This window comes from Cyprinodon variegatus, unplaced genomic scaffold (assembly GCF_000732505.1).
Source record: "Cyprinodon variegatus isolate N-32 unplaced genomic scaffold, C_variegatus-1.0 Scaffold31, whole genome shotgun sequence".
Lineage (NCBI taxonomy): Eukaryota > Metazoa > Chordata > Actinopteri > Cyprinodontiformes > Cyprinodontidae > Cyprinodon > Cyprinodon variegatus.
Window position 1 is genome coordinate 466844 of NW_015150484.1, and position 13437 is coordinate 480280.

Here is a 13437-nt window from a genome sequence, read left to right on the forward strand (position 1 = left end):
TTCAGTTTGTTTTACCTGAAAGGCTGAGAAAATGTCTGAGAGAGGGATGATTTTAGACAAGACATACTTATTCCCATGACAAGCCAAATTGTTTCCCAAGGTTTGTTAAAGTGTGTTTAATTTGTTTTGACTGTGACCCAACCTTCAGTTTTTTCCAGCAACATAAATAAGGGAGACAAACTCTGTTTAGTTAGAACAGGGAAACCATCATGCTGTAAATGTAAATGTCTTGTTCTCCTTTAGTTTGCAAAGTAAATAAAGTGCCGACTGAGTAAAATTCATCGATCTCTGTTTTCTTTAACTGTATAGTTGAAATCTTTTTTTACACAAAAATTGGCGAACACGAACGGAATTCTCCTACGACTGATTTTTTTCCAAGGACAGCGATCGTCAGAAGGATAAGGCACCACCTGAAGGAAACAGTCTTCCAGCCTCAGAACCCCATGTAGAAGCTTAAGGAAGAGAGGACTTCTGGCATCGAGGTCCCTGGAGGTCAGCGGGAGGATCAAAACGAACCATTTCTTCTTTGAGACGGTGAGATAAATTCTCTGTCGGCACAGTTTAAAGAAAATTTCAAAAACTAAATTTCAAAATAGCAGGGTGTTAACAGACTTAAAGATGATTAGAAATCAAGTACTGGAAAACTAGCTCAGAGAAAGTCCTCTACTTCTCCATAATAAAATAATAGTAAAATAGAAAAACTAAACATAATCTATTTAGTGGAAAAATTTAATAAATTAAAGATGAATAGCTTAATAATTTCAAAAGCACTAAAATTAGTATATTACTAAAAAACATACATTCAAAATGAAAGATAATTTTGTTTTGGGGAGATGAAAGGCACCATCGCATAGGAATGTGAGCGCTCTCTCTAAGCACGGGGAGGAAGGTTGTAGGTGCCACCAGGAGGTACTTAATTTTACTGAGACATTGGTAATCTAAAGTGGGATCACCCCCCAGTTATCCAGGTCGGCACCAGAGGATTGGTGCGCTGTCGGGCAGAGTTAAATTCAAGTCCACTCTGTACAACCAGAACTAGAACCAAACATGGAGAAATATCATTTAGTTCCTATCCTCCACTTATCTGGAACAAACTTCCAGAAAACTGTAAATCCTGAAAGCCTGAGTTCTTAAGTCTAAGTTTCTTTAGAACTTCCTTTGACTGCTGAAGACAAACTGTTCTCTGAGGTATTAGTAGTTTAAGGTTGTGGTCCATCTATGTTATTTGCTATTTATCATGTTTTTAATCTTTATTTTCTATTGTATTGTCTAATTAATGAAGAGAACTCTGAATTGTCCTTAAATTGTGCTATACAAATAAACTTGCCTTTCCTTTATGCACAGTCTCATAAAAGCTTACTCTGTTGCCTCTATGCTGCTATGGATGGCCTTCCTACTCCTTCCTCCCATTATGCCGATTGCTGCATAAGCAATTCTTCTGTAGCAGTCGATGACAAACCTATCGAACCACTCCCTTTTCCATTTATAGTCTTCCTCCATATGTTCTTTACAGTTGCTTCAAGCATGACGATTTTCTTTGGTGTCTCTGACAGGGGAAGGATGTCCGATTTAAGAGTGGTGTTATTAACATGCTGGAGAAACTTTAGTTAGCTGCCTGAATGTGTGGAGAGCTGCCAGTGATGTGTGGTGATGAGAATCCCTGATTTATTTATGATTTATATCAAAGTGGTCAAACACTTTTTATATAGCATCTTTAAAGAAAAAAAGATCCTGATACATTGAGATTCTAGAGCCCCTGAAGAATGTATTAGAGTGTGAAAAAAAAAATAATTATATATATATATTTATCGATTGGTGGCTATACCTCTGTTTCCCTTTAGGCAAAAATAGAGTTTGAACTTTGTTCATATATGTTTATTTTGGCATTAAATAAGTGAAGTTATTATAATTGGGGTTTCTTCCCTCCATCTAGGCCTATTCTTTGATTTTAACAATAGTCATTAACATGAATTTAACATGCTGTCATGGCTTACTGGTTCAGAACACCATTTCCCATAAGGCACTACGACGGGCGGAGCTCGTTTGTCCCTCGTCATCGTATTTGCTTAAGGAAAGTTCCATCGCCTTCTACAGAAAATCGCCATCTTTGAAGACGACTAGTCGCAGGCGTAGTTCCAGATTCTTTGTTCGTTATCTTCAATCAACCGATAATTACTTTTATTTGAGCCCCAGAAGCATAACTAAAGGTATGGTGATCTCTTAATATGCCAAAAAGCGGACATTTATTATGTGTTTGTCTTGTTTCGACCGTTTGGATTTTGTGAAATTCGACGCCTCGCTAACCTGGCAAATACTCTGCTGTTACATAACCGTTCTCTGCGAATTGCCGTGCTTTTTTCTTTAGAATTTTCCTTTGTTTCTTAAACGTTCTGCACCCTAGCTTCAATGCGGTTCTTTACATTTCGGAAGACAAAAAAAAACGTATTTTCACCATTTTTCTCTTTTTGTGTGTGTGTGCTTACTTAGATAGGGCATCGCTAAAAGCTCGAGGCTTCAATTTATTGACGCTAAAAGTTAATAAATATATCGGCTAATTGTTGTCTAACCCTAACCAGACTAAAGTTTTTTTTCTTAGAGATGAATAAAAATTTGCATTTTTCTAAGGAGCAAGGCAGTTTAAATCTGCAACACCCGAAGGCCTTAGCATTTCCGCAATAGCAGAATAATGGCGCTGTTCGTTCGTTATATCATGATGCACCAAGCGTTATTTTTCTGTCATTGACTGCACAATTTATGAATGTTTTATGTAGTTGTTCGTTGGCTGTTTTTTTAAACGTGATATATTAGGTTTAGCGGCATTATTTTCCTCTAATGTAATTTAACACTTCCCAAAGCAGACGGCTTAAACATGGCGGATCTTGTTTGCTTCGAGTAGTTTAACGCGCCATGGGTTGATCAAAGCCCCAAATCCGAGCTTCAACTCAAGCCACTAAAGCATTTTTCGTTAAGTTTTTTCCCCGGTATTATTTACTTATGAGCGTCGCATCGCCCCTTTTAATCGTAGATTTCCGAACTCCATCGCAATGCAGATAACAACCTTGATCAGTTAGAGATTTGCAAATAAACGTGTTAATGCATCTGTAGATTGTTAAATTTGAGGTGTTTCTTTCATGTTTCTATCTGCCCTAGATGCGCCACTCAAAGCGAATGCGCTCCCCTGGCGTCTGGCTGGATGAGTATGGCTGGGAAGAAAGGATGGAGTGTCGCAAACGCAGAAAACGGGATTCACACAGCAGCGAAAGAGAAAATGGATCCAGGAGATCTCCCCATCACAAGACATATGATGGGTAAATATTGAATGATCAACAATCTATATTAATTAATTTGAACTTTATGCTTTTTTTTAGCTAAATAATTTTAGTTACAGTTTTTCAAAAATGGGCAGTAGTGCGCAGATGCATATTCAATGGTCCAAGAACAGAATCGATGCTTGTTTTCACTTGTTGGTTTGATCAGCCATTTGCAGAGTTTCCACACTACAGCTAAGGGATGTCTGAATTTGCTGTTAAAGTCAAATGTGTTGTTGAGGTGTTTTAAAATCATTGTACAGTGCAGTATTTACCAGTAGAGGTCAGTATGTGATGCTGGTACTGGAAATATTCAGGGGGGGGGGAGTTACTGATCAGATAACATTTCTCAGATTTCGTTTTTATTATTTCTGCCTCGAGCAAGCAGATGTAGGAAAGATAAGTTTCTGGTAACTTAATTATAACAATGCAATTTTGCATTTTATGTGTATTTTTAAGTGAAAAACTTCCTGTAGTGGTAACAAATCAGTTTATGCACTAAATCCTCTCATTAAGTTTTCTCAAATAGCAAAGTTGGTGTTTTTTTTTCCATTAAATAACATTTTTTATGATTTGCTAGTAATACTAATGTTTGTATAGGCCTGCATGCATGGTGGTTCATACGGTTGCATCAGTTGTTTTTAGATCCACTCTAATTTTAATCCTGTAGATGGGCAGACTACTTCTTGACAGACAGCCGATACCAACTGGGTGGCAAGCCGCTGTGGCTTTTTTTGGTCTTTTTAAGGTGTGAACACAGCATGCAGCGATAAGTTTCCTTTAAGTGAAACACCTGATGACCTGGAATAAAGTAAAACTTATGTAACAAAATATATTGTGTCTATTGACGATATGCTTGATCAGTAGAAATGGGGTCACCTACATTTTTGCCTTATCAAGTAATAACATAAGTCCCAGATATTACACACCCTCATCCTGTGGAGCCTAGCAGTTTAACTTTGCCAATGTGGCTGTCTGTCAAGGTGAAGTCTTTTAGTAGAGGGCAGGTTATGCATCTGAATATATTCACCTAAACGTGTAGAGTTACATGTTGGCTTTAGGACTCATAGCAGGACTATTTCTGCTGTTGATCTGTTTATAAACTGCATGGTGGCATTGCGGCCTCTTATTGAATGCGATTCAGGCTAGTTGGTGGCTGTAGATCAGCACGTTGCTGTTGTCAAATGTTACATAAAAAGTTGAGGGATAGAGTGTCAGGCAAAAGGCTGACCATTAGAACCATCATATCCAGACCTGATTTTAGTGCTTGCTCTGTCAACCCCAAAGCTGTACATGGCTTGACTCTGCCTTTTCAAGTGCATGTTTTTTTTTGTTGATCTTGTTTCAATCTTTGTGTCAATAGGCATTACCTGGAGGCCCGCAATCTAAACCAGAGGCTGGATTCTCAGGAAGACTACAACCGTGAACGCAGCCTGGATGTGGCCTGCAACAATGACGGCTGTGAAGATGCTTACAAAGACAGAGATCTCGACTGGCACCACTACAGCAAATCATCTGGCCGTAGTGGTCGCAGCAGGCGAAGCAGTCGCAGGCACAGAGATAGAAGACACAGACGCAGTCATTCTCGACACAGGTCCTCCTCGGTATGGGAAACTCCTTCTCCCCTCTTCTTCCTTCCTCTAGATCTCCATACTAAATGGCTCATTGTCATGGGTGTTAAGCCAATGCTAAATACCCATCTCTTTCTTATATCTGTCGTACCCTTTATAGTTTAGCATGTCTATTAATTTCAGGTAAAATGCTTTAGGATTCAGAAAATTAAAGGTTTTGAGTGTTTAGAAAGGGGCAGGAGAAAATGGACCCAGTATCTTTGACAAGATCCTAGTGGTCGGTGATGGGACATGATTTAGAGAATTTAAACTGTTTGAAAGTTTACAAAAAAAAGCTTTATGTAAAAAAAAGTTTAAAGAATCAAGTTGAAGTGTTTCTGTACTTCTGAGAAAACCTCTCATCTGAAAATCTTGTTGCCATGTTGTTTTTCTTCTGTAACACACACCATGTGGTGGCCGCCGCCCATTTTCTCTGACGGGGCTGAATTTGAATTTGCTGCTCCGCCCATTCCTCCGGTGGTGTTACTGAACGGCCTGAATCTGTCCACCCCTTCACCTCCCCCCTTGGCCTGGTTGAATGAATGACGATGTCGCGTTGTGGTGGCCGGGTGCTGGCTGGCTGGGTTATTGGTGTGATGGCGGATTGCGGCGGTTCCGGTGCAGAGGAGGAGCCATCGCCGCAGGAGCAGGAAAAGATCCAGGAGTGTTGAGGATGATGGCGAGGGTCACCTCATCTATCACAATGGAGACATGCTGAAAGCGAGATGTATAGAATATACACTCTTTATTTTTTATTTCTTTTTTTTTTTCTACTGTTCACACTTTGTCTCTCTCACTCTGGTTGACTGGATATTTTCCAACATTAGATTAGATGTAGAGATATTTGTCCTGTACAGTTAAATGAAATCTTCTCATTTTGATTAATTTTCTGGTTAACATTTTTAGCAAAAATCTGTTTGCCAGTTTTTGTAGCTAGACAGAAATGATAGGATAAAAGCTTGTAACTGTATTCATGTTTTCAGTGCTGTTTGTCTAATTTTACCTCTGTATTTCCCATAGATGAGATTGTGTGTACTCTAGGAGAGGGTGCCTTTGGGAAGGTTGTCGAGTGTATCGATCATGACAAGTAAGTCGAGATTGTTTTTTTTTTTTTTTTTTAGTAAAAATCTTTATACTTTGAAGTTATGTCCATGTATAACAATTCTGATAAAAACATTTTTTAATGGATTTCAGTGATGGGGCTCGAGTGGCTCTGAAGATTATAAAAAATATAGACCGCTACAGAGAGGCAGCTTTGTCTGAAGTAGAGGTGCTGAAACACCTGAACACACTCGATGCTGGCCGAAGATAGTAAGTTAATTCTTTATAGTAGAGACGGACCAGTTGGGCTGTTGGGTGTTTTTTTTTTGTTTTTCCTCCCCAAGTACTGTACTGTGAATAAGTTATCAGCTTGAGAATCTCTCCACAGCATCTCCAGCAAATTGTTGCATCTCTGCATTAGTGTTAAAAACTGTGTTTTAAAGCTATATTGTCTTTCTTTCCCTTGACAGTTCTTGTGTCCGTATGCTGGACTGGTTTGACTATCACGGCCACATCTGTATTGCTTTTGAGCTGCTTGGCCTCAGCACATACGATTTCTTGAAGGAAAACAACTTCCAGCCTTTCCCCGTTAAGCAGATCAGGCATATGGCTTACCAGATCATCCGAGCTGTAAAATGTAAGTAAAGCTCGGTCTTGTGCATCCAATATGAATAACAAATGTTTTCATCAATGATAATAATTTCCTTCTTTTTCATTTTTAGTTCTGCATAAGAACAAACTGACTCACACAGACCTGAAGCCTGAGAATATTCTGTTAATAGATTCAGACTACGACATGGAATACAACCGATCAAAGGTAAATTAATGACGACCACGTACGCTATTGCTGTTCAACTTGAAGTTACAGCCATTAAGCCTGTAATTTGTTCTCAGAGACGAGACGAGCGAACACTCAAGAACCCCGATGTGAAAATAGTGGACTTTGGTAACGCCACCTATGATCATGAGCACCACACCTCTGTCGTCTCAACTCGTCACTATCGTGCACCTGAGGTTATTTTAGGTGGGTCTTTTTATTACAGTGAGAAAACATGAAAAGCATCTTTGCCTGGTTTGTGGAATGATGTAAAATGTGTCTTTCAGACCTGGGCTGGGATCATTCCTGTGATGTCTGGAGTATTGGTTGTATCCTCATTGAGTATTACCTTGGAACCACCCTCTTCCAGGTAGGTGGCAGCAGAGAGCAGAATGACCGTTCTGATCATTACTGTACTTAATGATGTTGGCTTTGTTGTCCTATTTAGACCCATGACAGTAAAGAGCATCTGGCTATGATGGAGAGAGTACTGGGCCCCATCCCTACAGATCTTCTGGAGAAAACAAAGTAAGCGTCATTTCCAATAATATTTATATTTTGCATTTTGATTGTAAATGCTTGATGTTTCTGCACTTCTCTTTTAGTCTCATACATTTGTAATCATCAAACAAATTGCTATTAACACCGCTCAAAACAATTAGTACAGCTCTTCTTGGCTGTTCTGTTAAAAGTCCCTAAAGTATTATTACTAACAAGAAAGTGTTACAAATAAAATTCTCTGACAATTGACTACTTGTTTGGGAACAGTCTCATTTTATATTTACCCTTGACATGCAGGTCTTATTGATCTCAATGAATCCGCTGCATAAGATGGAGAAATGCATTTTTAAATATATTCACTGTAGTTGAACTGATCCCTCCTCCTGGGTCTCACTTTTAAGTTTTTTTTTCAAGCTTCTAATTGTGTAAATTAGGCTTTTCAAGTGTTAGAAATATGAGATTTGATATTTAATTTGGTCTGTTATTTCCGCCCCCTAGGAAACGACGATATGTCCACCGAAACAAGTTGGACTGGGATGTTCACAGCTCTGCTGGGAGATACGTCAGAAAGCACTGCAAACCCCTTAAGGTACAGAATTCAGAAAAGAAACTGATTTTACCTGATTAGGAAAAATATATATATTTTTGTTACAACTAACCAGCTAGAGATATTTTGGTTTCTCTGTAGCCTTGTTGGCTAATTGCTATAACCTCCTACTCTCCTCCACAGCATTACATTGTTTCCAGAAGTGAAGACCACCGGCTCCTTTTTGACCTGATAGAGAAATTGATGGAATACGATCCAGCAAAGCGGCTCAGTCTGGAGCAGGCCCTCAGACACCCCTTTTTCGATTGCTACTACAAGAGCAGCAGTAACTGGAAGAGAAGCAGCAGAGGCAGCAGCACCAGAAGCTCCAGCAGCAGCAGCCATGGTAGCAAATGAGGCTGAAAATGTGAACCCAGCTGTTACCATGACGAGAACGATGGTGCTACCGGCCTCTACGTCCCACCTCTCCAGGAGAGATTTCCTCTTGACTGTATCAGTCACTGGCCCGCTTTGCTGTTATGTCGATTAAAACCGCCATTAAGACTTATAATTTCCTGTTTTCATGTCAATTTCAATTTATGACTTTATTTAAATTCTAGTTGAAGCTTTTTCAATTAAAGTTTTCATTCTGTGCATATTTACTTGATATAGATGAACAAATCTTTTTAATTCTTGCTCACCAGTGCTTTCTTTAGGGTTGTGGGTATTGTTCAAATAAATTGTAGCAGGCTGAAAATTTGTAAATAGTCCTTGTTTCCTTTTCAATTGTCTGGTTATGTACTTATTTTTTGCATATGTCAATAAACGTGACCAGAGGGAAGAAGCATTTTGAGTAAGCCTCCTATTTCTATGCAGTACTTTAAGTTGTCCACATGATGGCAGCATGGATCCTTTTGAAAAACTTTGCTGCAATAAAACATCTTGATCTCAAGACTTCATTTATCAGAATGGCTCCAATTAGAATTTTATGATAGTTTTTTTTTTACAAAAGTATTTTAATTTTAATGGGATTCTTGATGAACAGTATGTTTTGATGAAGGGGTGTCTAATTGAAAAACCAACTGATAAATCTCAGGGCAGTTAAGTAGAGGTGCAGGGGTAATAAGGTTGGTTGTGAGTTTGGCGCCCTGAGGGATTCCCTGTGATCCTCCCAGGTCATTCTCACACCCTGTTGTCAATCTGCAGCCTCCCACGTGGTCAGGCAGGGCGGCGCAGCCACGCCGCTTTAATACGCAACTTTTGTATAGGACAACATCTGATCCAGTCCCATCTCTGCAGAAAGCTCCGGTGTGAGTGTGCTTGGTCTCCAGATCGCTCCCATCTATCCATGCTCCAAATCCTGCGCGCACTGCTGCGTCCTAGTCCAGGACTAATTCAGAACTGCGCTTTAACGCCTGATCCCTCTGTGCTGTTACTGCGAAAGGAGCGCTACGAACTTTATCAAAACTTAACTGGAGCGTTTTAACAAAAAGGGAATTTCGGTTGTATTTCTGGGAGCTCTCACTATGGAGAAAGGAAACAGCGGCTCGGACGGGGAAAGCAAGCCGGAGTGCCAATGTGCCACCAAGCCCGGGGTCCAGCGGTGGCTGCCGGGCTTTCCTCTCCTGCTCTGTCTGCTCATGTCTCTGAGCTCCATCACCGTGTGTCTTCTGATGGGCTTCAGGACCCACCAGCTGGAGAACCGGCTGCACATGGAGCTTGACAAGGCATCAATCCTCCTTTCTCCGAAGAGAACTTTCCTAAACGAGGATGGGACCCTGATTTCAACGCTCAGCGCCCCAGTGGGACAGCTGGTGGAGGAGGTAGATGATCAGAAATCGATTATTCTTGTTAGATAAATCTGTAATAGTTGGGGAATGTTTTCTATCCTGTGCGCAATTGCAGCGCCATAAGTAGATAAGGGATATAAAGGATCATAGATGCACCCATTAATAAAATAAAGATGGGAAATAGGGTGATTGTATCTTGATCAGCTCTAATGATATTACCACTTCTTCCCACATTATTGATCAAAAATATACATAGCAACTAAAAGCAAGCATTTTAAACTTTGTGTTTAAAAGTTTGGAGATGCCATGCTTTGCTGCATGGGCTTTAGTGATGGATCAAAATAGATACTTCTATCAAAACACCTGCTGTATTTTTATTTTTTTTATGATGTTTAGAACAAAAACACAATTTTAATGGGCAGGTTGGACCTTAAAGAAAACCAAAAACTGGCATCAACTTGGAAAAGCCTGATCAATGCACCTGTATAATAAGTTGCTATGGCAAAGGGCGTACAGTCTGTCAGCCCACCCTGGGATGCTCTAAATAAAAGTTTGATTGTTTTAAATGTAGCATTTCTCGCCCCTCTTCAGTTTTTCTTACTGGAACTCTATGTTTGCAGAAAATGGCAGCTCTGATGCCAAAATTGCGGACAGCTAGGGATATTGGCCAAGGGTGCTCCTGTCCTCCAGGTACGTATATATCTGCTTTTTCATGTTTTAGACCACCAGCTCCAAAACACATAGAATAAATAAACGCTCTCTCTTCAAATATGATTTTAAAGGATGTGCAAGCAGTTTTTCTACTCTTGAAGTAGAAGGTTTGGCTGAGTCTTTAAGGCTGGGTCCAGCCTGATCCCTCCTGACCTGGGTCAGTTTGGAAGGGGGAGGGTTTCTGGTGTTTATTACAGGAGGTTTGTGATAGTTCCCTGGGTGGAGAACGGTGTGTGTTCCACATCATGTTACACACACACACATGTCCCTGTGATTCCTGTGGTTTTTAGGAAGATGCTATCGCTCCGATTGAGGGTTAAGTTGCTGTTCCAGGGTGATGTACGTGCTGTGAGGTGCCCACACATACCAGCGAGCCTCGAGCTCCTGTTTGAGTGACCTGCTGACCAGCTGCGTATTTGATAGTGTACATATTTTACTTGACCTATGGAAGGGGAAACGGTAAAGGGCAAAATCCTTTGGCTTGTAGGAACAGGATGTGTGTTCATGACAGCGTGTGTGTGCTTAATCAAAGCTAAGATTCACACATTACATTTATTTACAGTTGAAATTACAAGTTTTTATTTTTTTTATTTGAAAAATAAAAATCCCCAGAGTTTGATGCTGCCACTTCCATGTTTGACCTTGTGTGTTCAAGGTGATGCGCAGTGTTGGTTTCCGGTAATCTAACATGTTTCATTTAGATCTTGCTATATTTGAGATGCCCACATATTATTTATACAAAAAATCTTTTAACTGGACCAAATTTTGACAGGAATGTCCAAATATTTAAGATGTTTTAGTATAAACCCCATTAATGCAAATCAAGTTATTACCTCACATCAATCTATATGCTGGGTTGTGTTTTATATTCCCCTGAAATGTTGTGGAATGAAGCGGTTTTGCATTGAAATCCAATCCCTCATTGCATCTATTCATGAGTCTAAAGTGTTTTTTTGTCTTTTTCCTCTCATTTTCTGGTTTGGTGATGTGGTTTGTTTTCCGTCTTTAGTAAAACAAAGGACTGTGTTGTTTATTTCAGCTTTGATGCAGCCGTCTGCTTGTGAACCTTTTTGTTTTGGACTTTGCAGTTAGATTGCCCAATAGATTCTTGCTATCATCTCTTTAAACAAAGACAAATAAAAAGTAACCCTCTACAAAGTTATGTGGTCAGGGATGCACTAATATGCAGGTATCTGAATGTCCCTTGGCTCCATGTCTGAATCCCATCTGCATGCTTGTGAGAAAGTTTACAGTTCATATCGCAGAGGCATGCGGGTGCTTGAGCGGTTGCACATCAGAGTTCTGGACCCTCTGCCTTTGAGGGTCCCGACAGAAGCCCCTCTCCCATCACGACTCCGTAAGAGGAGACCCTCCTCCCCCCTTTAGCACCAGGTCCCGGCATAGAAACCTGAGCTTGTCCACCTCCGGTATCACAGGCCGCGGTATTTCTCCCCGTCTGTGTGAGTGAGAGCCGCCCTGTCACACATCATGAGTGGCATTTCTGCCATGAAAGTTATGCCCTAACACTGACTCCCTGGTTCATAAGGACCTGTTCGCCAACAGGGGGCAGCATTTCTGCAGCTCATTTGGAGATGATAGGCTGTTAAAACATTCATGGATGATTCTAAGAGGCAGTTTTCCCTTAAAAAAACGAAATCACTCGTAACGTTGAACATCTTGGCTGGAAAAAAAAGCCTAAACGGTGTCATTAGATGCAGCACTTTGATCTGAGGAACTTTTTCACCCCTAGTGTCTTCACTTTGTGACACTTTTATGCTCATAGATACAAGATGGCCAACAGCTGTTAAGACTCAGGCAAACTGTCACTGAGAACAACTCTGCTTACAAGCTTCAGGTGTTTGCAGTTAGCACCCAGCCGCTCGTTCAACTGGCTCGCACACAACTTCACTCAGGCTGCCCACCATACAGAGCTGTAGTACTTGCACTCGAACACCTCTCCGGTGCCTGCAGTAACTAGAGCCATGTGGAGGCTTTTTGCGTCCCACGTAGAACAGGGTGTATTGTCACGTTTCTCAAGCTTGCATTTAGAAGCTGTTTAACAAGCCTAATACCAGACGACAATTCTCTTTTTACGGCCTCTGCATTTTCTGACCCTCTCCTTAATGGCCTTCTGTGTCTGTTTGGACATTTGGTCACAAAACACACAGTTTTTAGAGGAAACCTCTAAGACAGAGTTGAAATGAAGTGAAACAGGAGCTAACATGGAAAAATACTGGAATTAAACTCATTAGAGGATGTAAAGACTGCAGATTTGAGTGGGAATTTCAAACTAAAGCAGATGCATGAGTTAAAATGGTTCAGTCAAAAGTCCAGATCCTGCAAGACCTCAAATGTGATGTGCACAGAAGAATATTTAAGTAGAACCAAGGCCAGCTGTTTCAGTGTCATGATGATTGAAGATAGAGGTGACAGAATAGGAAAGATGTAGAGGCAATAATAATGTTTACATGGCGGTGCAGGATGTCACCAAATAACCCTACATTCACTTTTCTGTTATTTCAAAATTATGCACTAATTGTGGTTTGGTTAAAACAAAAATCTTTGACACAAAATAAAGTTTGTGGTATTTAATGAGCAAGAATGTTGAAATACGTGGGAGTTCATGGACATATTTTTTGGGGGGACAGGGAGGGAAATGTCCCCTGCACCTTTTAACTGCCCAAAAACAATGTTACGCTACTGTACAGACATTCGTCGAGCACCTGAAACAAGCGGAATACTCCAGCTAAATCTAAAGCCCACTTCCCTGAGTTTAAACCGCCTGCAAGCTCCCGATTGGCCCTCCGTCTTTTCTTGTGTGAGTGGCTGTCACCGCTGTGACTCCTGAGAAGCTCACTTTACAAACATCTGATGCTCCGCTGAATCGGGTCTGTGATTGGATGGTTAAACACCCTGAAGTTAGTTATATTAAAAAATACTTGCCCACACCCTCACTTCTGAAATCAACATTTCATCCATGTAGGAGTTTGAATACTAACCTGACTCCGCCAGATGGATTTGCTCCACATATCCATCTGGAAGCCTTCCATTGAAGTAATTTTGGGAAGGGGCGAAAATACTGGTTAGCTGATTGGCCTATGTTGGTGATAGACGGGCCAAATAAACCAATCAG

At 40.5% G+C, this 13437-nt stretch overlaps 2 protein-coding genes across 15 annotated transcripts in view; both read left to right on the plus strand.

Moving 5' to 3' along the window:
• The first annotated feature begins 2076 nt into the window (after nucleotides 1-2076).
• LOC107101755 (dual specificity protein kinase CLK2-like) lies at nucleotides 2077-8650 on the plus strand. Of its 2 annotated transcripts, XM_015400797.1 has the most exons (13): nucleotides 2077-2207; nucleotides 3151-3308; nucleotides 4672-4912; nucleotides 5543-5645; nucleotides 5939-6005; nucleotides 6113-6229; nucleotides 6430-6596; nucleotides 6682-6776; nucleotides 6854-6983; nucleotides 7064-7146; nucleotides 7225-7304; nucleotides 7776-7866; nucleotides 8008-8650. In XM_015400797.1, exons 2-13 carry the CDS (start codon nucleotides 3151-3153, stop codon nucleotides 8218-8220), a joined length of 1545 nt encoding a protein of 514 aa, XP_015256283.1. In that variant the 5' UTR covers nucleotides 2077-2207; the 3' UTR covers nucleotides 8221-8650. The 2 variants fall into 2 exon arrangements, with proteins under 2 accessions (XP_015256283.1, XP_015256292.1); XM_015400806.1 differs by lacking the exons at nucleotides 2077-2207; nucleotides 3151-3308; nucleotides 5543-5645 and having other exon boundaries at nucleotides 4722-4912.
• A 351-nt stretch (nucleotides 8651-9001) lies between these two features.
• The window catches only part of LOC107101682 (collagen alpha-1(XXIII) chain-like), a 185511-nt gene continuing 181075 nt past the window's right edge, over nucleotides 9002-13437 (plus strand). For 3 of the 13 annotated variants that reach the window (XM_015400749.1, XM_015400732.1, XM_015400741.1), the window contains exons 1-2: nucleotides 9004-9626; nucleotides 10214-10283. In XM_015400749.1, the coding sequence (XP_015256235.1) occupies nucleotides 9330-9626; nucleotides 10214-10283 (367 nt within the window). In that variant the 5' untranslated portion in view covers nucleotides 9004-9329. Of the gene's footprint in view, nucleotides 9627-10213; nucleotides 10284-13437 lie in introns of all 13 variants that reach the window. The other 10 variants (XM_015400756.1, XM_015400765.1, XM_015400703.1 and 7 more) reach the window with 8 other exon arrangements.